Genomic DNA, 25,799 nt, shown 5'->3' with positions numbered 1-25,799 from the left:
AAATAAATAAATAAATAAATATATATATATATATATATATATATATATATATATATATATATATATATATATATATATATATATATATATATATATATATATAAATATATATATTTAATTATTATTATTATTATTAACACATTTTGCTTAATTTTTGGTTAAATTTATTATTTTCCGTCATAAGTGACAGTCATATTTACCTGAATTATTCCTTTATCGTGTGCTTTATATTGTGGAAAACCTCACACAATAGTGTCTCCTGAACCAAACTAGGTTTAAAATAGGACATAAGACGCACCTCATTAAGTTTTGCTGCAGTGGATGGATTTTACACAAACAAATAGCAGATTCCCCCTCCTGAGCTCGGCTTTATTACTGCTACATCTTTGCCTAATCATTTTCTGAGGTTGCCCACATTCTGCACCCCACTTCTTGACCGTGTCAAATGGGGCGGACTTCTGCTTTTAATAACCTCCTTTATCATACTACCACACACACACACACACACACACATCCATGCATGGTTACACATAAACAAACAGCATTTGTATTGTTGGGTTCGGAATAAAACCAGACAAGTACCAATCATAAGCTCGATATATTGGTCAGGACAGTAAGTAAATTTGTTGATATTTGGCCATTTTGAAATTGCTACCATCAGAGGACACGACTGTCTGATTAACAGAAGTGTTTCAGATCCAAAGTCTAAGAGATAAGTGGTTGTGATTGTTGGTATAATACATTCAGCTGATGCTAAATAGTATTTTTGACTTTAATAAAAACCAGTTAATTTAGATGTTACCACTTTTAGTTATAATATAATATAATATAATATAATATAATATAATATAATATAATATAATTAATATAATATAATATAATATAATATAATATAATATAATATAATATAATATAATATAATATAATATAATATAATATAATATAATTAATATAATATAATATAATATAATATAATATGTAAAAGTGTTTTTTTTATAAATCTCTTATGCTCTCCAAGACAGAATTTGTTTGACCAAAATATTCTGAAATATCAATGCAATTCAAAATAACTGTTTTGTGTGTGTGTGTGTGTGTAACAATCAGATATTGGGATCAATAAAAAAACGATATAAGTCATATAAATAAGTCATATTTAAAAAACAAAAGGCATTTCAGTATCATAGGCCTCAGTAGTTTGTCTACTCAGCGACAAAGTTGCATAACAGAATGACATTGTGAAAAGAGAGGAGGATCAGCTTTTGCTGCATAATAAAACCTGATCTATGGTTGCGGTGCTGTCCGTCTGGCGTGTGCGCGCGCACACACACACACAAACCAATGCTTTGAGATACATGGTGACTCTAGTGATGAAAGCAAACAGTATGGAGCAGCAGATACACACAGACTATCCTGCAGCCCAAAACACTGAATTAATGCCACCATCACCATCTACTCTTTGAATCTGTTTACAAGAGCAAAACTACTGTCCACCACAAAAAGGAATAACACAAACACACACAAGCTAGCGCCTTATGCTGGCGCTAGCTTGTGTGTGTTTGTGTTATTCCTTTTTGATCCTTCACAACACAATCCTTCACACAAGACGACATTCACAAGAAAGTACTGTATATGCAAGCGGGAGAAGAAACACACTTCAGTGAGACTTTTCCACTCTCCAAACTTTCATGGAACAGATGGAAACTGTAAACATTAAAAAATCAATATTTCCACTGCGGAACCCTAGGATTGTGAATCCAGAACAAACTCATGCAATATATATTATACTTATGATACCCCATGATAGCTCTAATTCGAAGTGATTTTTTTATTTACATTTACATTCATTCATTTAGCTAACACTTTTATCCAAAGCGACTTACAATTGCTATATATGTCAGAGGTCACACACCTCTGGAGCAACTAGGGGTTAAGTGTCTTGCTCAGGGACACATTGGTGGATTTATACGTATTATATATATTATACATATTTTTTTTATATGGATTTTATACTCTCTGTCCACCCTGGGCCTCCCATCTGGTTAAACTAAGAATATTGCAGTTCCATAATAACAACTTCTATGCATATGCACATACCATTTGCAAGGTAATAATAATATATGTATTTACTATTTAGATATGGCATGTGTATACTAAGTGAGAAAGAACAAATTATATATACTTTTCATTAATAGATAGATAGATAGATAGACAGACAGACAGACAGACAGACAGACAGACAGACAGACAGACAGACAGACAGACAGACAGACAGATAGACAGATAGACAGATAGATAGATATATAGATAGATAGATAGATAGATAGATAGATAGATAGATAGATAGATAGATAGATAGATAGTGATTAACTCAACAGAAAGCAGTCCATTTTTAAGTTCCTCATTATCTGAGCATGTTTACATATACATGTGAGAAAGAAGGTGAAGAAAAGAAAATGCGAGAAATGATGGTGTGGTGAGAGTCTAAATGATCCTGAGGAGGCAGTCTAGCCAAACAGCCCTCGGCCTTCTTCTTAATACAGAATAGCAAATGAGGCAGAACGCAGTATAGCTCAACACTACTGTCTGCCCTCATATATATGCCAAATCATAAAGAGAATCCAGCAAATTTCTCTCTTTCTTTCCATCTCTCTCTCTCTGATTTAATGAACCTCCGTCCCTTCCATCCTCAAACCTAGAGAAACTCCAAACTCCACTGCCCCTCTCTCTCTCTCTCTCTCTCCCTCCCTGCTCTCGATGTACATATAACAACCCATTCTTCATAGCGGGAGGCTGGCTGGCCAGTCTCCATGGCAACACCATCGCTAGGCAACGGCCACTGCTCGTCCTGCTTTGTTGCGGAGCAGACAGGGGTGCAGCTGTGGCAGGAAGCGGCCGGGGCCTAGCGGAGCGCAGACTGCAGACAGGTAAACTCACACAGATAAGTATACTTGAGATTTTGCAGAAATTGCCTGAGTCTAGTGTATAATTAGAATCTTCTTGAGCCATTTTTATGTTATCCATTATCAAAGTATTCATAATGCATCATAATACAGATAATAAAGCATTACAGATAACCTGTTTCATTACCTGTTCCTGTTTAAAGCTTATAATGCATAAAACACATGATAAGCATTGTGTTTTTAATTTATTATCGCTCTTTAATGTACATAATTACTGTTTTCTAGGTGCATGTTGTTTATTTTACTGCAAACAAGTTTTTTGGTCTCAATGGAGTAACATTCTTCTTTTGTTTCTGCTGACGTTACTTCATCTGTTTATTACTGGATGATGTTAACCAAAAGCCAAGTAAGTTATAACTAAGGGTACGCAATGAAATAATTATAAGATGTTTTATAATGTTTTATTGTGCATAAAAAATCCTGTATAACCCATACAGACTTTAGTATCTTTAGTATCTAAATCTATGGTTACATACAATAATCTATTTTAATCAAAATATTAAAAATAGTATATATCTCAAATGTTTTTGCTAATTTAAATAAAGCTGAATCAACAGAAAATATTGTATTAGGTGAAAATGCTAAACTAAAGGTAACTTGCATGTTGCAGCAAACTGAAATAATTGTAAGTATTAAATAAACATAATACTAATATTTAAAAAGGGATCAAAAACAGTAAAGAATACAAAATGACAAAAAAATGAAACAAAATTTAAAATGAAATCTGAAAATAAAAAATTTAATCTCATTCAAATATTAAGATAAGTCATTTATAATACTAATAAGTGTGTGTGTGTGTGTGTGTGTGTGTGTGTGTGTGTGTGTGTGTGTGTGTGTGTGTGTGTGTGTGTGTGTCTGTGTGTGTGTGTGTGTGTGTATGACAATGATTACAGTATTATAATTTATTATTATAACCGCCTTTAAACAATTCTATGAAACATGATAATGAAACATAATTTTCAAATAACATATCTTTATTACAATAAATGTGTGTGTGTGTATATATATATATATATATATATACAGATTACAGGAAAAAATTTCCCGCTCACTCTTTATAGTCTAAACCCATGCATGCAGATTTAAATATGAAACACAAACAATTATAAAATACCCATTTGTTGTAATGAAGATAATGTGTTATTTTATATGTGCATGGAATTTACGTTTCATTATCTAGTATTGTTTGAAGGCTCTTTGAGGCATAATGCTATTCATTTATGCTTTGTTTTTACCAGGATAGCATGATTTTTGCCAACCGTTTATTGCAATTGACTGTTGTTGTTCTGCTGTTGATAAGTTCAGCCTCCTCTTGTTCCCAGGTGCGCTGATACGCCATTATTATTTGTGCCGTGATTCAGCCTAACAATCACGACTCCTCTCATACAAACAGCATGAGGGAATTCATCTGAAGAAGGGAGTCATTCCAAGCTTTCAGAGCAGTTTGCTTACCAGCCATAATCAACACAATCGTTCATAAAAAAAGTATGTGATTACTCAGGTGCTTGTGTATGTGACATACACATATATACATACATAGAAAAATAAAAGCATGGAGTGGGAAAGTGGGGGAAAAAATCTCATTTAGGAATGAATGTAGAAAGTAAACAAAGAGACAGAAAGACAGATCAAATCTGACCTTCACCACAATGAAAAACAACCCCCCCCCCCACCATATATATGAACATATATATATATATATATATATATATATTTTTTTTTTTTTATTATTATTATTATTATTACTACAAATTTTATTAAAATTACAATTAAAACTGAAAATAAAAAATAAAGATGATTAATAAAAACAATATCATTACATAAATACTACTAAAATAACATGGATATAAAAATAAATGTTCAAATCTGTACCTGTAGTTGACGAAACACACACTAAAACATTGTGTTGTGTCAGTTTACAGTATAATCTTGACTACTATTTGCTGTGCTTTCAAATTAATTTTACAGTATTACTGTCTTGTATTATTTATTCCTGTTTAACAACAATGGTATACTGTGAGTTAACAGTGAACAGAACCAGGAATACTGTAAAATCACAATGATCATCAGAATTGTTTTCAACAGTAATCTCTTCTATATTTACAGAATATCCGCAGTACTGTGCTGGCTTTAGCTTTCCAGCCTGCACTAGGGCATAAATAAATGATGGTGTAGAGTTTTTAACTATTTGTTGGGTGATTCGACTGTTGCTGTAGTTGCATTCACTTTAGGTTACATGTTTGGTAATGTTTTTTTATTGTCACCAGTATTCTGCAAAACTCATGATTTCCCTTACATGTTCATAGAAGATTATGTTATTTCTGTAACTTAACATTACATTTTGCCAAATATAATATAAACTGTAAGAGTTAAGAGCTGATCATAATGTCTGGCTTCTTGTCTCCATGTTAAGCAATGCAACGGATTGTATTCTGTAACACAATTAGACTGGATGGGAGAAAAGTAATTAAAAGTTAAGAACTTCACTGCTAAAGGGAATGTTAATTAAAAGGAATATGAAAAGGAACACAACTATTTGTACTATTATCTCACAATGCAGCGCGCTTATCTTTTTTCCACAGTTGTGTAAGGATAGAAAATGGCACTGATTTTACTCTAAAATTCAGAAAATTAGGGTTCAGTCTTGTAATATCCTGACGTTTTTTAGAACAGTGTGGGTGCAGAGAGAGAGAGAGAGAGAGAGAGAGAGAGAGTGGGTGTGTGGGTGTGTGTGTGTGTGTGTGAGTGTGTGTGTGTGTGTGTGTGTGTGTGTGTGTGTGAGCGTGCGAGCATATGTGGGGGAGGATTTTAACTAGAACTCCCAAATCCAATTTTCAGGTGCACATCTAAAGGGTCGACCTCAAATGCAAACAGCAATCCCCCCGCCACCTACCCCTGTACCCTTTATCCCTTCACGTTGACACCAGATAGCACCCCTCCCCCCAGACCCTGCTGGACAGCCCCCAAAACCCCCTCCGTCCCACCAGCAGCACCACAACACTATATGAAAAAGAATATGAGCAGGCATGAATTTTAATGCAGTCGCTCATCTCAGCCAAGCAGCCTCACGTCTGCAGTGGAAATAAATAAAGAGGGGGAAAAATACAGAGAACTGATAGATGAATCTTAAATCAAAAGGAGATAGAGCAGAGAGCATAGGCAGAAAGACAAGGGTGATGGGGGAAAGAGAGAAAGCGAGAAAGAAACGGCAAAACAGAAGAAAGGAGAAAGACAGAGAGCGAGAATGAGAGGTGAAATCTCATCTCTTGGCTGAATAATCTGTCATTCATCAAACTGATAGAACAGAGAGGTGGAACAGCCGCAAAACCAAATAAAGGCAGAGGATGGGAGTTTCGGATTTGGTCTGGTTCCAATTCTCCATCTTGAGTTGGACGGCTCTACTATCATGCATGCATCTACATCTCTCTCTTTTGGTCTAAATATTGCATGAATAATACATGGGCCTAGGTTTCATTAAAACCTCTCTTATTAATAATATTGCTCGTGGTGGAGTATGGGAATACTGTGTGTGTGTGTGTGTGTGTGTCTGTGAAATGAAAAAACGTACCACCCTGCAGACGCTCACGATTGCATTCTGTCTGAAAATCCTGCAAAATTTTACCAGTAATCTTCAGCACTAACCGGCTCTCGGATCAACAAGCCAGTGGCGGTAAGAGGTAAACAAAGCGTTGGGAAGGCAATTTCAGCCAAAGCATTGAGCCAGATAACTCTGGGAGGCAAATGGGCATGATTTCACAAGGACACTGCAATGAGGTCACTGTTACCTTGCCTTTGTCAGGAAAAAAGGCTGTAGACCGAACACAACGGAGCCATGAGGAGTGGAAGATCTCAATACTGATACATGATGACTTCATGAAACAACTTCATGAAAAGAAAAAAAAACCTTTTTCCATAATCAGTTTTTTTGTCTTTTTGTACCAGTAAAAATATAAAAACTGAAATTGAAATTTGTACTTGTTCAGTAAAACTGTGTAAAGGCCCGTTCACACTAAAGATAACTACATTAGCTTCCACACCAGCCAATGATATCGTCTGTCGCTTTAAATTCTCAAGCTCTAATTGGCTGTCAATGTTTTTATCGTTCATCAGCTGGAAAAAATCGTTCTGAAAGTGATTCCAATGATAGCGTTTCTCTGTGCCATTCTTTAATATTGAGAACAATTTTTAGAACTATATCTTTATCGTTATCTTTATAGTAATCATCCATGGTGTGAACAGGCCTTAAGACTTATTTTCAAAGAATATAATGTTTTAAGCATAAACTATTGTCAAAATGTTTGGAGTCAGTATGCAGTTGTATGCAGTTTTTAAGGAAATTAATATTTTTATTCAGTAAGGATGCATTCAATTGATTAAAGTGATAAAAGTGACAGTAAAGACTAATATTGTTACAAACATTCTATTTCAAATAAAGTTTTTATTCATCAAAGAATCACTGTTTCCATAAAGATGAAAATATATGCCAATAGAAAACAGTTATTTTAAATTGCATTCATATTTTACAATATTACTGCTATTTTTATCAAATAAATGCAGCCTTGAGAACATAAGAGACATGTTTCAAAAAACATAAACAAATTAAATAAAAAATATCGTACCTATTCTCCCAACTTTTGAACAGTAGTGTATATAAAAAAATAATTATTATTTTTATATTATAATATAGTTTCAATATAAAAATTTTCATGTTTTTCAATATAATTGGTCTTAAATGTTGTCTTAACCATAAAACTGTCACATAATGAGTATTTGATATTCAAATAGAAAAGTTTGTTTAAATTATAGTAACATACTGTATGCTGTTTTTAATGTTTTTTGATCAAATAAATTTAGCCTTGGTGAGCATACGAGAAATACACACACACACACACACACACACACACTTAAAAATCGTACTGACCCCAAACGTCTGAAAGGTATTGTCAATGAGATATATTCTCTGATGATACGGCTTAATGTAATATTTTGCCTTTCAGGTAAATGTATCTTGAATGTATCTCGTTTTCAGGAAATTTTTACTGGAAAATGACAAAATACTGATTACAAAAAACACAGTGTGATTTTTGTTATGCATGTGTGAGATGATTAATACCCTTTTCCACCAAAATGGTGCTGGTGCTCGGAGACGTCTCTCTCAATAGTACCACACAGAAAAGCCTTTATAGACAGATTTTCCGGCACATCATATTTAAATCCCTTCAGTATGAACAGTATGACGTTTTTAAATGTGTCTCAGTCTATTTGATTTCAAATCATTGTGTTCTTTTTGTCAATGGCCATTATGTGTATGTAACACTATTACATATGAGTCAGCAGTTTTGCACACAGTATTTAGCACCGTGGTGAGAAAACTAATCAAAAAATAGAGGTAAACAGAGGTAAAAAAGTTATCGTTTCATGAGAAAGTCTCTTGGCATCACGATGACTCATTATATCATAACTATAGCAGCTGATGGAGACATGGATATTGACAACAGTGCTTCAACAAACGGATCCAAATCCAAATCTTTTCCTTTGTTCGTGTCGTGTGGTAATCACCATAATTACAAGATGACAAGTCAAAGATTCGACCATGTCTTCAGAACCAGATATCGTTTCCACTGAAACCCATAGAATATAACGTCAAACGGATCCGGGCTTTGTTGTTGATGACAAAATACTTAATAACGATGTTAATTCACCACAAGAACAAAAAAAGAAAGAAAACTGTTAATATTATAGGAGTTCCAGATATAAAGAATAAAACTCATAGTAATCAATTCACACGTATTTGTAAATAAATCTTTTTATTTCAGACAGATGGGGAAAATAAAGTGGCTGGATTAGCACTGCAGCACAACAAAAGTAGGAACATTAGGAGAAAACAGGGAGCCGACTGCTGCACTGCGCACTTCCAGTCAGCTCTGTTGATTATAATGAACGATCTAGTTCGGTTAGGAGTAGTTTTGTGAACTTTAAGTGATTACTGCCCCTGGTTCCCGGCGATAACAGTGCCTGGTTTAAGACCAGCAGGATTAAGAGGCCGAGTCAATTCGGTCCAGGCCAGAAGCACCTTTCATTCATTGGAAATGCGTGGAACTGGGTTAGATTGGACAGCGGCTCCAGCACCAGCACCGGGGTCAGTGGAAAAGGGGTATGAGAGAGTGAGTAAATAGTGTTAGAATAGTGGTACTCTGTGGGTTGTGCTATGAGTGTGTAATCCATGGCTGAGGCTGATGCTGCGCTCACGTTTGTGGTTGTTCTTGCGCTGGAAGGGCAGTGTGTGCCGTTCAGAGTCTTCCTCACCCTCTTCGTCTGCCAGGTGTGTGTGAGTGTAATGGTAACTCAAACCTGGACGGTTCTTGTAGCGCTTTCCACAAACTAAACACAAAGAAATACACAAGGACACAAAAAGGCAGTCAACAATAGTGTAATAATGTGTACAAATGTTTGGTTAATTTTGTCACGAACAAAAACCATCAATTATATTATAAGTATTATTATATTTACATTATTATTAATATTCTATGATTTGATTTACTATCAATTATTTGAATTAATTTCATTTTAATGTAATGACTAAAAATATATCATAGGTATTATTAATAAAATAAAGTATAATAAAAAAAATAATTTTATATTTAATTTAAGAAGTATTATATTTGGATAATAATAATGGTATAACATATATATACAGTACAGACCAAAAGTTTGGAAACATTACTATTTTTAATGTTTTGAAAGAAGTTTCTTCTGTTCATCAAGCCTGCATTTATTTGATCAAAAATACAGAAAAAAATGTAATATTGTGATATATTATTACAATTTAAAATAATTGTTTTTAATATGTATTATACTTTAAATTATCATTTATTTCTGTGATGCAAAGCTGAATTTTTAGGATCATTATCACATGATCCTTTAGAAATCATTCTAATATGATGATTCATTATCAAAGTTGGAAACAGTTCTGCTGCTTAATATTTTTTCAGAACATGTGATACTTTTTTAGGATACTTTGATGAATAAAAGGTAAAAAAAAAAAAGAAGCTATGTTTTTAAAATATAAATATTTTGTAATAACAATATACACTACTGGTCAGTAATTTGGGGTCAGTAATTGTTTTTTCTTTCTTTTTTTAAATAAAATCAATACTTTTATTCATCAAGGATGTGTTAAATTGATAAAAAGTGATAGTAAAGAAAATATATTATTAGAATTTGTTTTTTATTTTGAATAAATGCAGTTCTTTTTAAACTTATATTCATCAAATATATTAGACAGCAGAACTGTTTCCAACACTCATAATAAATCAGAATATTAGAATGATTTCTAAATGATCATGTGATAGACTGATGTTACATGTGACACTGAAGGCTGGAGTAATGATGCTGAAAATTCAGCTTTGCATCACAGGAATAAGTTTTTTTTTTAAAGTATATTCAAATAGAAAACTATTATTTTAAGTTGTAATAATATTTCACAATATTACAGTTTTTTCTGTATTTTGATCAAATAATGCAGGCTTGATGAGCAGAAGAAACTTCTTTCAAAAACATTAAAAATAGGAATGTTTCCAAACCTTTGGTCTGTACTGTGTATATATATATATATATATATATATATATATAATTGTAAAATTAAATTAATTAGAATTTTACAATTTAATAATTAAAATAATATTTTAATAATCAAAAACTAATCATAAGCATTAGATTTGTATAGTAAAAGCTATTTAATACGTATTTCCATTTTATTTGTATTATTATTTACTATAAATAATTTAAAGTAATTTAATGGTGTATTAATGTGTATTAATTTTAACCATTAAAATTTATTTGATTTAAATGTAGTAAACATCACTTATGAGTATTATATTTGTATAGTAATAGCTATCACATTTAATTATTATTATTATTATTATTATTATTATTTATTAAACACTGTTACTAATTAAAAAAATGAATATTATAATATATATTATTATTTGTATAATATTTGTGTCGTGTGTGTAAATAAACATTTCAGCTGTTACTGCCCATGAGAGAAGATACAGTTACAGATAATAATGTTGGGAACACTATGCAGGATAAGTCGCCACAAAAAAACAAAACAAAAAAAAACACCTTGACATCAAACATCCTATTATCAGAAGATATTGCATAGTACATGAATATATGTCTCTATGGTTCTTTTATTACCCGTTCTACTATTGCTTACCCCATGCTGGTTTTTAATAATAAATATAGAATCTGTTCTGCGATCATTTGTTTATTTTTGCGTGATACTCACTGTCACACACATATGGCTTGTCTCGATCCTCTAGGGATGCTGGTTCCTGTCTCTTTCTCATCCCACCGACACCACATGCCTGGACATATCAAAAATTGCATGTAAACACACACAGATTAATTAACAGTTGGCAACCAGGTGCAGCTAGAGATCCTTTGTTATTTTGGCCTCGCGGAGCCCCCATCCCACTTCCTTCTTCAAGCTTTAAGCAAATCCTCTTACACAGCATTAATTACACACAATTATCACAGCATCTCTTCCACACGTTGCCGGATAACTATGTGGAGTGTGAGAGATCTTAGAGGAAGTAGTGTGCCCCAATTAACAGCACAGAAGGTGAGAGATTCTAGGACCTGAATCGAAGACATTCTGTATGTTATCCTTGTATGTGTTTCTGCTAAACTCGAGTAATGAAACTTGCTTTTACGTACAGTCGTGCGCCATACATTGCCCTATAAATTGAATTAATGTAGCAAATAAGATCAACAATTGTCCTTTGAATGCACAGATAAGTCTGTAGAGTTTTCCTTCTTCAGGCTGTGGTTATTTCATGGCTTGAGTGCATTTCTGCACAGAACCACTTACGGTTCCAGCCTTTCATGTATGTGGGGTTGTAATTACAGAAGAGACATGTTTTCAGTGTGCTATCACACATCAGGTGTTGTCTTTAAAGGGGTTACTAAAGGATGTTTTTCATAGCTGCTCGGAAGGAGCTGCTTTGAATCAACACAAAACCAGTAGAACGCAGTGATGAAAGGTATGCAGGGATCAAACCTGGATATGTGCTAAACAGCCATAATGGATCAATGGCTGATGAGCTACAATAGCCTGCTTTGTTCAGACAGCAGCCTTGAAGAAACAGAAATCCTAGATTAAACAAAGACCCCGCAAGGCTCACTGCAAACCTGTGATATATTAAAACAAAACCTTGGGTTGTGGATCTAATCGCTACCTAGAGCAGACGTTCTCGACTGGTCAATTGCAACCCAAAAATGTGTGGGCAGGTATATTCTTCTGACAGCAGGAAACAAACAATACTGAAGGTAAATAATCAAATCTATCAAACCATTCCAAACCAATTTCCGAAAGACATGCAGAAACGCTTTTTCTTTTTTTTTTGTCGTTGTACATTTAAGATTGTACATCTATAGTCAAACTCCATAAAATCCTTCTACGGTATTCACATCCAAATGACTGAAGGTAGACGAAGATACGACCCAGACCCATTTGACTCAGTGCTTGATGTGCAATGCTAAAATGTCTTATGAGTAATCAGCCTACAACTGTACGATTCACTCTAATATTAGTATGATTCATGCTAATTAATTAGTGACTGCAGAAAATGTTATGCTGCATGTGTTGTACCCGTCCTTTGGTGCGATTCTTGCGTTTGGGAACATCCTCCTCCATCTCATCCATGTCCAGCTCGTGAGGAAACTCTCCCACCAACAGCTTCTGTGACCACAAGGAAAGACCAGCACGTACTGTGTGAGTAAGCTGTACTGTTTGAGCAACTCTAGAATATAAAACAAGCTGGACAGACGAGACGGAGAATAACAGACCCTAAGAAATACTATATGGAAAATATGTTTTATATTAGTTTACATCAAATAACAGCTTGTACTGGTTTATCCAGCGGACACATGGTTAAAAAAAACCGTAAGGGTCTAGCTGGAACAGACTTTTTAACATTTACAGTAGGTCGCCTTTGTTGTCATATAATGGTACAGTAATTGTAAATGTAAATAGTGATACAAATTCAAGTATAATGTGCATTATGTGGTGAGGTTTTAGGGTAAATACATAGGGTTAAGAGTTTGTTCAGATTATTAACACTGTGTCTACACTGGATACAAACTGTGCGACATAACATGCCAAAGCAAACAGAACCCATTAAAACTAGTCATGCAGCGCAGTCAATGACGCGACGTAAACAGCTGAAAGTAAACCCATTTCTGATGTACTCCACCCATTTGCTGTACTTCCAATAATAGTTTATCAGTCAGAGCAAACTTTCCTGACAAGCTGTTTCAAACTCTGGAAAACGAACATCATTTCGATCTGTTTTTATTCTAAATGACAGTACACCGCTATTGTTTGTCTATTGTTGTTTTTTTTTCTTGATTTTGCTTGAAGTATTTTGAGGCCTTAGCTGTTTATGTTCACACCAGTTCGTTCTCCGATCTCAGTTGAAGTGTATCATGTTTTCGTTTACAACTGTTCTTTGTTCTAAATGAATTCACACCAGTTCGTTCTTCGATTTCTCTTTAAGTATCGCTGTTAGCTGTTTTTGGTTTAAATGACGTCACACCAGTTAGTTCTTTGATTTTGTTTGAAGTATATCCTTGCCTTTGTGTTTGTTTTTTGTTTTGTTTTTTGTTTTTTTCAGAGGACGTCACTCCAGTTCGTTCTTCTATATCATAGGACATTAAAATGTGGGATAAATGTATTTGGAACATTTTCTTTAACACGTCCCGTGTAAACTGTGTCAAGCTGTCGTGTCTCGACATGAAGTAAATCTCGTGACCTTAGCTGTTCTTGTTCTAAATGACTTCATACTGGTTCGTGCTTTGATTTCAACTGAAGTATATCGGGACCTTAGCCGTTTTTGTCCAAAATGAAACTACACTAACTCGTTCTTCGATTTTACTTGAAGTATATCAGGGCTTTAGCTGTTAGCTGTTTTTGTTCAAAAGGACTTCACACCAGCTAGTTCTTTGATTTCGTTTGAAGCATATTGTGGCCTTGGCTTTTTTATTTATTTAATTTTTTATGACGTAATACCAGTTTGCTCTTCCAATTCACTTTAAGTATTCAGGTACCATAGCTTTTTTTTTTTTTTTTTTGAAATGACATCACACCAGTTCGATCTTCTATTTCGTCTGGAGTATTTTGGTTGTTTGAAATGACGTCCCACCAGTTTGTTCTTTGATTTCAGTCGAAGTGTAGCAGGGCCTTAACTGTGATGACTGCCTAGCAAGCGCACAACTGTAAGCACACTCATACTCTGTGGCTGTGGGAAGAGAACAGAGGTAGCAGGGTGGCACACAGCTTTTAACTCCTGCAGGGGCCTGAGGCGAAACAAGCAGCAGGATCACAGGTCCGCTCCCAGGGGACGAAGTGCTCTAAAGAGTCACTCTTAATTGAAGTGCTAATTGGTTAACTGTCCACCCCTGGGATAGATGTCATGTTGTGTGCAAAACAGTGAGGGTGGTGACACTAGTGACAGCTCTGTCGAATGACAGGCTGGTTCATTAGGATCTATAAGCATTAGCACATCAACACGGTCAAAGGTAAATACCTGTAAACCCAGCTACACTGAAAAAATGCAACCGTTCTCCGCAAAATCAATACATCTTTGTCAAATGTATACTGACACAGACACAGACACACACAAAATTACAAAAATACACTCGCAAACATACACACTTTGTGGTTAACAAGAACGTCTGCCAGTAGGGGCGTATCAGGCCTGCAGGGATTTGTGTTACTGCCAAAAAGAGACACAAGTACTACAGAGAAATCAGAAGGGGAGAGACAGGAAGAGAGAGGAAGATGGCAATAGAAAGCAGAAAGAAACGCAGAATGGAGTGGTGGGATACCAAAAATGACTGTACTTCAGGACAGAACGTGTAAAAAAGCTCTTTATCTAGTTGACAAGTGAGTGAGTGTCTACAAAACCATTGTCGGGCGAGCAAACAACCATTGAGGAATCTTTTTTTTTTTTTACCTGGCATTCACTCATGGGCTCCTCCTCTTTTGTTTCAACCTTCTTATCCAGCAGTTCTCCACTGAGGAGTGACTCCAGAACGGGACCCTCAGGAACACCCCCTTCCTTCTTTAGTGCTGCTTCGTAGTCTGAACACACACCGTAAAACACTGTCACACCAAGACGTTTCTAGACAACTCATAAAAGACCAGACCAGACTGTTTTTATGTCATCTGTTTAAAGCCTTAATGTATTTCTGTTCAAACTGATTATGCAAAACCAATTTTTCCAAACAAGGGCATATTAAATTGGCTGTAAATACATTTATAATGTTATAAAAATTGATTCATCATTGATAAAAAAAAATTTGTGAGTGGCAAGACTTTCTGAATACCAGCTCTCACCGATTTTAAACTCGATGGGTCCAAGACGTGGATCCTCTAAGATGTTTAACCGTCTCTTCTTTCTCCAGCAGCGTGCAGGATAGGTATAGAGCTGCCCTGGAGCCACACCTGGGTTTAAAAAAGAACCAGGTAAAAAAAAACTCAACCTTGCAACAAAATCACGTTTGTAGCATGATACACTGTATAGACACACACCTGGCCCACGATGGGTCTTCTCCATCCATATGTAGCAGTTACTCTGCGCTACGCCTGTTTGGGAGTCGAGAAAAGGCAGGCGCATGGAGCGTTCAGCACAAAGTCGAGCATTATAACTGCGGCAGTGCTCAATGGCATCACGGTAAAACTCCTCACCAAGGCTGGAAAGAATTAAAAAGGGGGAATGTGTTACAACAAACACATGAATGCTCAAAAAACTATATTGATTATTTACAGGCCCCATGAAATCATCATCTCTATGCTAGTAAACACTTAAAGGTTGACAAATTTATATTTTAGCACATAACTGCATTCAAAATGTAGTCTTTCCCTTCTGGGAAAATAGAGCAAAAACTATTCATGAGTCATGTTGCGCTAAACAAATTTCTGTCCAAGTAACTTCAAGGGGTCTTTAAATGTTCAGCCATCTTTGCAGAGAACTCTTTGTAGTGACATGCAGGAGGTAAATACAATTCTTGGCTGGCATCTAATTAGGAAATAAACATCTCATTTTCAGCTCTGTTAGAAACCTATCGAATGTGCATTGCAATCTACTGCACAGAATCTCACTCATGTGTTAGGAATTGCTGTTTAAAAACACTGCAATATGAGAACGGTGGTGTGAACTAATGGTTCATGTTCCAAAAAAGAGCGCACTCAACAGTTCTGTCCTCAAGAGTATGTTTGCATGCTCAAAACTGGTCAGGACAAAAGTACCAAACAGTGATTTTATTGCTGAGGCTGCACTCAGAAACCTGCTTTGCAAACTGCTGCATTTGTAAAACAGTTTTAATATAAGAAAAACACTCATGAATAAGTCAGTAGCAACTGTTATATATTGCTTTACAGATCAGTAGTTGATTTACACTCAAATTTGAATATATGAAAACGCATTATTTTTTTTTTTTTTTACTTTTTCAGAAGTTAATAGGAGGCTCCTTTGTGAAAAAGAAGTGCACTTGAATCACTGAATCAAATCTTAAAAGTATATTTAAAAAAACTGTAATTGCATAATACATAATACATATACAACATAGTATTAGCACTAAAGTGTACTTAAAAAGGGGAAAATGTTCATGACTGTGTTTTAGATAGTGTGCTTTGTACAGTAGTAATGTCAAATACAAAGTTTTACTTTAAAGTATATTTTATATCATTATGTTTTAATATTTTATTTGTTTTAGTTTAACCATAAATGGTTACCAGTATATCTGGGCAGTACATTTTAATTAAAGGACAATAAATGTAATTGAGAAATTATATATAAAGACATACATGAGTCTAACTTAAGTGGATTAAAAAAAAGCATTTTAAAATTCCACAAATTGCATTTAATATCAATTTAAAGTATAATAGATTTAATTAATTAAGTCTCTGAAAACATTACATGCAGCTCAAATTAGTCATATTATTCATTTACATAATAATCACTCTTTTTAAAAGTATGATGAGTGTACTTCTTTTTCATAAAGTCTCCTTCACAGCGAACACAGTTATGCAGGAAACTGCAATTATAGAGTTTAGCTATCATTATAAAACATTGATTGGCCAAGTGACCAATCAAAATCAAGTAGTTCAGAATGAGTCGTGTAATAATGTTTGACAATGTTAAAAAATACAAGTGCTACTGAAATTAGTCCAGATGTTCTTTTGATTCTGCTCTAGTTTATTCAGCACTGAAGTTTTTCTGCATCATCCCTCCCATTGTTAACACAAGGAAAGATCAAAAGTGCAGAAATAATTGGGGGATGCTTAAAAAGTCCTGACAATACTCTCCTTAACCCTGCTCTCCCGCGGTTCCCTTTTCTTCCTCTGTTCATTTTTTGTGCAAACCGGCTGAATAAACCCCCTGCTATGTTATAACCTACTGTAAAAATTAGCCCTACAGAAGTATTGGTGAGTTCTGCGGTTTCCGATGCATCATCGTTTGTTTCATTGTAATCAAAAGCACTGGTCTGCAAACAGGAGTGAGAAATGAAGGAAAACTGCATTATGCAATAATGACCGCAATAAAACAACACATTTTCTACCTAATTTAGTCCATGTTTGATTCGGGGGCCACATCCTGGTCATTCGGTGCAGGCTGGAATCAATCCTCAACATGTGGGTTGAAATAACCCTAAGTGTTCAGGGGCAGTAAATTACAGTGCATTGAATGTCATGTGCTCAGGGTCCACCAGAGGGGAAATAATAAGTCCCGTGGTGAAGTGCTGTGGGCTCCATTTAAACAGTCAGCAGCCAGTCTCACAAAATGGACCAGGCGAGCGAGTACAAAAACAAAATGTGGCATCTCCGTGATTATGTGAGAAATTGTTCTTCAGAGAAAGTCCTTGTCAAATAAACTTTCAGGACTTCTGTTTTTGAGGAATTTCTGAAAGGCTTTCTGATTGGACTTTGAATATTTCAAACATAATGGGCCTGTCCAACAGGCGAAAAGAGTTGGGGGAAAAACGGTAGTTCCTTCAAGAACTTCCTGAACTGGTGAGATAAGGTGGCTTCTCTGTATGACACAGCTTGTTTTCATATACCACAAGCACAATGGAAAAAGCAATCAATTAGATCGGAAATATTCACACGACATGCGGAAGAAAAAATAGATATCGTGGCCACAAATTAAGAATTGGATCCCATAACTTATTATAGACTTATTAATTCATCCATTCATTTTAGTTAAGTATATTGTAGAGATGCACCGATTGCAATTTTCTTGACCGATATCAATTTCGGCCGATACCGATTTTTGCCGATTTTATTTTCCTAAGAGATATTAATTGACAGCATATACAAACAAGAATCTACCATTCTTCGACACAAAGTTTCATTAAAAAAAACACAAGTTAAATGTCAATAATTAAATAAGAACAAATAAAAAAAATGCTAACAAAGGCACAAATAAATGCAACAGAATAAAGAGCGCTATGAAACTAAGTTTTTCAGGTTAAGTAAGTTTTGATTCACAAGCTGTTTGAGACTGAGCCCAGCTTGGGCGATATACTAATATAGATCAGTTGTGGTGCGTGCACTTTTGCTGTAAGTAAAATACTAATATAATGAAGAATACAAGCACAATTTAACTGTTGCGAATGAGACGTTTGTGAGAGAGAAGTGGTCATCGGCGAGAAGAAAGCAAGAATGCACGGCTGATGTGACGTTATTGCCTGTGCCTCTAGTAACAAAATGTATTGGCTCGAAATCTGAAAGAAGTGAGACTGATCGGCTGGTCACCGATCCATGAAGAAAATCGTCCGATTCCAATCCCTGGCCGATCAGTCAGTGCATCTCTAATATATTGGTCACCCATCTGTGCCAATAGCCCCGTGGTGCTACATACAGCGACATACAGCACATCTAGGTTCACGGCGACCTGAGTTCAATTCCCGTCTCGAGGTCCTATACTGGTTCTGCTCCTCTGCTCCAACGCTTTCCTGTCTGCTCTAAACTATCATCTCTAAATTAAGGCATAAAAAGGCCCATTAGTGTAACTTTATAATATATTGTAGCCAAAAAATTCTGCCATCATTTATTCACCCTTATGTCATTTCAAACCTGTATGACTTACTCTCTTATTATGAAAAATGCTGGTACCAAACAGCTTTGTTTCCCATTGATTTCCATTACATGTTGGACCATAGAGTGCAAGTCAATGGAAACGGAAACCATTTGGTCACCAACACTCTTCAAAGCATCTTTTCTTTGTATTCTGAAGAAGGTAGAAAGTCATACAGGTTTGAATTTACGTAAGAGTGAGTAAATGATGACAGCATTTTCATTTTTCGGTGGACTATCCCTTTAATTGGGTTTTTAAAAAAATGTCATCCACTGTAAATAGAGTAGCATTGCAGAAATCTCACAAAGAGGTCACTTTTAAACCAAGCGGCTTTGTGTTGGACAATGCTGCAAATTCGTGTGCCTTAAAATCAATGCTAGAATCTACATTGGGATTTTTTTTGCCCTCACTCGAAACTCCAGATTGTGTGAATTCCTATTTAAATGACTGGATTGTGACTACAAAATTTCATCAAAGCAATGTTAAATGTGACTGCATCTGTGCTTTGGATATGATATGTGTATTTGATTTAACAAGCATACCTGTTCTTTATGACAGTTCCACTTGATTGTCTAGAAAGAGAAAGAAGAAGACAGAAACAGACAAAAGTCTTACAAAATAGAAAAAAATTCTGAAGTATGTTTCTACTTGTTTTTGCCCAAATCAGCACAAGATACCGTTTACTTAATAAATAAATAAATTCAATTTCGGTTAAATTATCATCTTAATAACAGCGAAGGAAACACATATTTAAATAAACACAAAAATGAAACAAACTTTATTACAAAATTTTGAAAACAGAATATGTTTCTTATCTACTGACAAGGCTTTGGGAAGACTTGTGTTAAACGACCAAGCATGCCAATAGTGGTCATTTCAAAAAGACCCAATACCAGCTGATTAATTGATATCTGGGTCTGAAACTAGGATCTGGATACCTTGACTGTGTTTTCTGATTAGCCACATGAACAGCAAGAGCAGCAGCGTGCTACAGTTTTACAGCTGACAGGAAAAGCAGTTACAAGAATAGCAAACGGAAAACACGTCTTATTGCCACTTTAACTACATTACTGAGAGATGCATTATTTACAGTTATTGTATTCACCCTATATGAGAACTCCAAAAACATTAGGTATCTGTGAGGAAGGCTGACAGAATAGAGAAATGGATGAGGTTAGCTAATATAAGAAAAAATCAATAAGAGGAAGCAAAAGCCTGAAGCAACCCAACCAGAGTTTGGCTTGTGTGCAGGCAGAGCCGGCCAGGAATGGCATCCATGGGGAAAAGTGTGTATGCCAGTGTGCCATGAGCAAGCGCTCTCACTTCTTTGTGTGTAAAACTATGCTCAGAGGCAGTGAAAGGTCAGTGTGTGTGTGTGTGTATATTGTGCGATTGTGTGTTTGAATTCGATTTTAGCCTTCAGATAGTTGATGCTGAGTGACCAATGAGACAGCATAGCAGAAGGGAAAATGCACTTAGCTTGGTGCCCATTTATGATTCATATAATACTTTTTGTACATGATATAATTTTACTGTAATACCATGATTTTTTAATGTACCATAGTTCTGCTCTACACTTCAGAATGTGCAGATACTTTATTTATTGGTTAATCCAGTATAAAAGATACACACATGGAGTTTTATGTTGGGCACTTTCCATCGGCGTTTGTTATGTTTATGCAGATGATAAATTCTATGATATTTTTATGCCCTTACAGAAATGTTATTATAGAAATTATTTAATTTAGTTTTTTTCAAATTTCCTTGTGACAATTAAGGACTAGGATTGCCATTTAAAAGTTAAATTAACAAATAAAATTGTTAATTGAACATATATATATATATAAATTTATATATTTTTATAGAAATAATTAAAAATCAAACTGATACACAGATGTTTCTAAACAATTTATGTAATTAAGTTTTAAAGATGTAGTAAAATGTAGTAACAGTAAATATTACAAATCTCAACAGTATTATTATTTTTTTTTTTTTTCAAAAAACTTTTAAATAGCTTTCTTTTTTAAATAAAGCATTTACAAACTGCTTTTCTTTAATTGCTGGTCAAGTAAAAAAAAAAACATTTTGTACTGTATGTCAGGTTTCGACATTAACATTTAACCATGCTTATTTGATTTTAAAATGTATTTATAAATGTATTTTACAAGAATTAAATAATTCCATCAACTATAAACATTAAAACAAAAATATTATAGGAATCTAATTATTAAATATTATTGCTAATATTAGACTCATATTAATAATATTATATACAAACTACACATTTTATATATATATATATATATATATATATATATATATATATATATATATATATATGTATGTGTGTGTGTGTGTGTGTGTGTGTGATTTGTAAATTAATACGTTGTGTAAATTAATATATAAATTAAGTATATCTGATTCCTTCCTATTACTTTTTTACTTTATATGGATTCAATATTTTCATAAACTATAAATATATAAATATAAAATGTATTATAGAAACCTAAATATAAACTAAATATAATACTGAAAAATTATTTATATATATATGGTGGCCAAAATTATTAGAACACTAGTATTTTCACCAGCTAAAGAAACTGGTTTTATGTCAGTTATTTCTATGTTTTGCTGTAGTGTGTCAGTAGGAAATATCAGTTTACATTACCAAACATTCATTTTGCAATTAATTGCAATAATCCAGTGAGGTTTGTGTTTGCACAAGGAGTCTGACAGCAGAGATCTCATCTCACCATCATTATCGGTCTGTCTGGAATAACATGAAGAAACAGATGAAACTGAGACAGCCTAAATCCAGAACAACTGTGGTCGTATCTCCAAGACACTTCAGGAAACCTGCCTGCAAATCTCCCAGAAAAACAATGTGCTAGTGCACTTGGGGAAAAGCTATTTTAAACGCAAAGGTTGGGCACAACAAATGTTGATTTAATTACTTAATAGAAGTTAACTGATCAAGAAAATCTATTTATGGCATTATTTTTGACAGCATCCTCATTTCACAGCATTTTTACACAAGTGCCTAAAACTTTTAACAGTTCTTCCCAACAATTTATAGTAAAAGATAGTGACTGATATGTAGACTTGGGCCCAGACTTGAAAACTCTGGAAGGAAACGGGTAGCGAAAAAGACACTAACTCAAAGCAACTCACCCCTGAGGTTCAAGCCAGTGCCCCTCCCCCTCCCCCTCCGCCTCTTTCTAGTCTGAGCACAGAGCCGTCAAGCCCCCCTTCTCCACTCCATCCCCTCAGTCCTGCGTGTGCTGCTAGTGGAACAAGTCTGGCTTTCAGTAATAAGTTGACAGCTGAAGAAAATGGCTGCTCTCAGTTTGTTTGCTTCTTTTTTTTAGGCAATCTCATTATATTATTCTGTGGCGGTGGCCTTGAAATCTGTGGAACGTGTCTTGCTGGAAGACGAGAGAAAGCCGGCCATATGGAACACAGTCTGAAAGTAGGCCATACTCTGTGAATCCCAATTTTCTCGATCAACACTGTTCCCCGCAGTTCTCTATGCAATTTAATCACAGTCCCTCCCTCATATGATAGGTGACCAGTGTTCGATTGTGAATGACCACCTATGGATTTCTTTAATAGCAGTGAAGGAGGATTTGGACAAAACCTTTCAGGCCAGCATTTATTTGTCAGCATCAGTGACAAATGGAGCGCAGATCTAATCGGATATGTCTGAGGCAATATTTTCAACTTATATTCTCTTATATTTTCTCTTATATTTTCATTAGATTTGATTTTGGTGCACAGTGTTGCTGTATTAGCAGCATATATCAAAGCAAAGGCTAATGAAAGAAAGCATCAAAAATTATAATCTACTCTCTTAGAGCTATTTTTAGTAGATGCTGCCCACTTAAGAGACCTTTTTTTGCATCTAAAGCTTTTAAAGATCTGTGAACACGTAAAATCCTGCAATAAAATGTGTTTGGCATTGATAAAGCATGCTTGAATACGATATGAATGCATTCATGTAATAACCACTTACAATTTACACAAAGAAAGCCAGGCTGACATACACACACACACACACACACACACATACACACATACACACACACACTAGCTAAACAAAGGAAAACAGGAACCTCAAGAGCAGGGTGCTTTTTCCCCAAACCAAAAGAGAAATAAAAAAAGATGATTGGAAAGGAGTGCATAGCTTCCAGCATCCACACTGTCACTCCTGTGCAGAGCTCAACTATGACCCTTAAAAATAGAACAACCTCCAAAATTAGCTCTTCTTCTGTAGCCTATTTAATTTCAACCAGCGAGGAGGCAGAGGGAGATGTTGTCCAAATCTGTCTGAAAACGTACTGGTGTATTCCTCATTATACTCAGTGCACTCCCTACAGTGCCAATTAGTCTCAATTAACAGTTGTCCTTTAGAAAAGTAACGGAGAGCTCCCTCTAGAGGCTGCACTGTGAAAGTAAAGTACCAAACTCCTGTTGAAGTTACTGAATGCAAACACACATGCTCAACAACAATATATTAATTTTAACACAACTTAGTAACAAGAAATTTTAAGTATATATATATATATATATATATATATATATATATATATATATATATATATATATATATATATATATATAGTGAAACTATGCAATATTCATTTATGGATTAAATAGGTTACATAGTAATACTGTATGTAACCCAGGGTCACAGAAAAGAAGTTAAACCATAATTTTCATGATAAACAATACATTAATATATCTTTCAATGATACATAAAAGCTCTGTATTTACAGTATTTTTATTATTTTTTCAATAACTGGTCAGTGATAGGTGCTTAACCTTCAGAAAATATTAATAGCAATACTGTCTAACAATAAACATTATGTAGTTACACACGTTTCCCGTTCAGTTTCTTCACATTTTCAAATTTTCCTTAAAATTACTTGCATAAGAGGGTTGAGCTTGTCAAATGTAGTCAATTACAATTTAAGTAAATATTGAGAACATTTTGAGATTATTTACTGTAGAAATAAATCTAAATTTATATTAAAAGAATGTACTATTATAAATTATACTTACAGGGTAGACAATATTTATTTTTTTATTGTTAATAAAATTAGTAATATATATTTAATGAATTAGTAATTTTATCATAAAGAACTAAATATCAATTTAACACATTATACTACAAAAATTACATTTTTATTTTATTATAATTGTTAAATATATAGGTAAGGTGGTCGACATGGAACTAAGCTAATTAAAGGTAGGGTAGGTGATTCTGTAGAGGCTAGCAATAGCAAGTTAGCTTTGAAAGCGTAAGCTCCCACCCTCCCTGTAAATCATTCTCCAAAGACACACCTCCTCCAAAACACATGAACGCACACAGGCAGACCAGATGCTAACGACATGATGACAGAGGGTTGAGGCACTGCCTCATGTCTCATTCACCGCTGACAAAACATTACAGTACATACCACATAATATTACAATAGCACAACAATATTACATTATTCGCTCGCTCTGCAATAGCGTACTGGAACGTGCTGATGACGTATGACGTCTGTGAGATCTGGGTGCACAGAGGTATGCAAATATATACATTGACAGACAGGTAGAACAGCCTATCGAAGTCCTCAGACCGACGGATATGATTGGACGAACATGTTATGGACCTACGCCTTCCACAGTAAATCTAAATATTAATACATTTAGACCACTTAAATTTAGTGATTGCTATCGCGATGTGAAGAGACTTTCAACCAGCATAACAAGCAATGTTTTTGAACCAAATCACCTACCCTGCCTTTAGGCTATAGGTCTTTCATGCTAGGCTTTGTTAGATAATAGTTTAACATAGCTCTTTAAAAACAAAATGGGATTTGGGCCTTGAAAGCTTGTTTTATAAGTCATAAAGTGTACCATATTCATGGAATGTGCCAGACAATAATTAAAAATCTGCTATCTTCACATAAACTTAAATTCTACTAACCAAAAAAGAAATGCAGCAGTACCAGATGGTAATCCCATGGACTGAACGTTTTCATATTCAAACCAGCAGTCCTGGATACTTCAGAGAATACTATTGTACTTTTTTTATAAGTGGATCTTAGTGGCACATGTGGGTGTAAAGTACTTGTAACCATGCTGAATTGCTGTGGCTGGTGCCACTGATGGTGGAGGCTGACTAATATGTTGATGTGGCCCACAGTATTTCCATGAGCTTAGGACTGTTAAGAGAGGATATTGGCATGCCCATCCCCCATCAGTACTGTAGATTACACTTCGCAATAGCAACCTCCTCGAGCACCTCTCCCTTTTCGTCATCCGCCCCGCTACCCCTCCCTCTTCTTTTTCACTAGACAACCCAGTCAAATGATTTATCTCATTTCTTTCTTCATTTGCCTCTCTTCCTCTACAGATGTGCGGGTGCATTTCCTCCAGCCTGCTGAAGACTAGCTTACTGAGGACTGAATGAACTGCAGCACATTAACAGATGCATAGTCAAACCTCAGCCCTGCAGTAGCAGAGGCCAACTGTTACAAAAACATTTCTGAATCTCATCGACTTAAAAGAAAATGCATGTTGATTATGTTGGCTAGCCAGTATTCTAAGAATAAGAGCATGTTTACACAACAGTGATTTTAGTAAAAACAGAAAAGTTTTTCCTTTGCAATTTTGAAAAGTTTTGCATAGAGACGACACCACT

At 34.8% G+C, this 25,799-nt stretch overlaps 1 protein-coding gene across 2 annotated transcripts in view; it reads right to left on the bottom strand.

The window, feature by feature from the left end:
• Positions 1-25,799, bottom strand: part of LOC132122893 (zinc finger protein neuro-d4-like) — a 45,473-nt gene that overhangs the window by 11,917 nt on the left and 7,757 nt on the right. For both annotated transcript variants that reach the window (XM_059533388.1, XM_059533389.1), the window contains exons 2-8: positions 19,651-19,680; positions 15,562-15,722; positions 15,367-15,474; positions 14,984-15,111; positions 12,619-12,708; positions 11,254-11,332; positions 9,210-9,341 (exon numbers count right to left, since the gene is read on the bottom strand). In XM_059533388.1, coding sequence (XP_059389371.1) covers positions 9,210-9,341; positions 11,254-11,332; positions 12,619-12,708; positions 14,984-15,111; positions 15,367-15,474; positions 15,562-15,722; positions 19,651-19,680 — 728 coding nt within the window. The remainder of the gene's footprint in view (positions 1-9,209; positions 9,342-11,253; positions 11,333-12,618; positions 12,709-14,983; positions 15,112-15,366; positions 15,475-15,561; positions 15,723-19,650; positions 19,681-25,799) is intronic.

The sequence above is a fragment of the Carassius carassius genome, chromosome 41 (genome assembly GCF_963082965.1).
Source record: "Carassius carassius chromosome 41, fCarCar2.1, whole genome shotgun sequence".
Lineage (NCBI taxonomy): Eukaryota > Metazoa > Chordata > Actinopteri > Cypriniformes > Cyprinidae > Carassius > Carassius carassius.
Note: the sequence above shows the minus strand (reverse complement) of the source record. Positions and strands in the feature narration are given on the sequence as shown.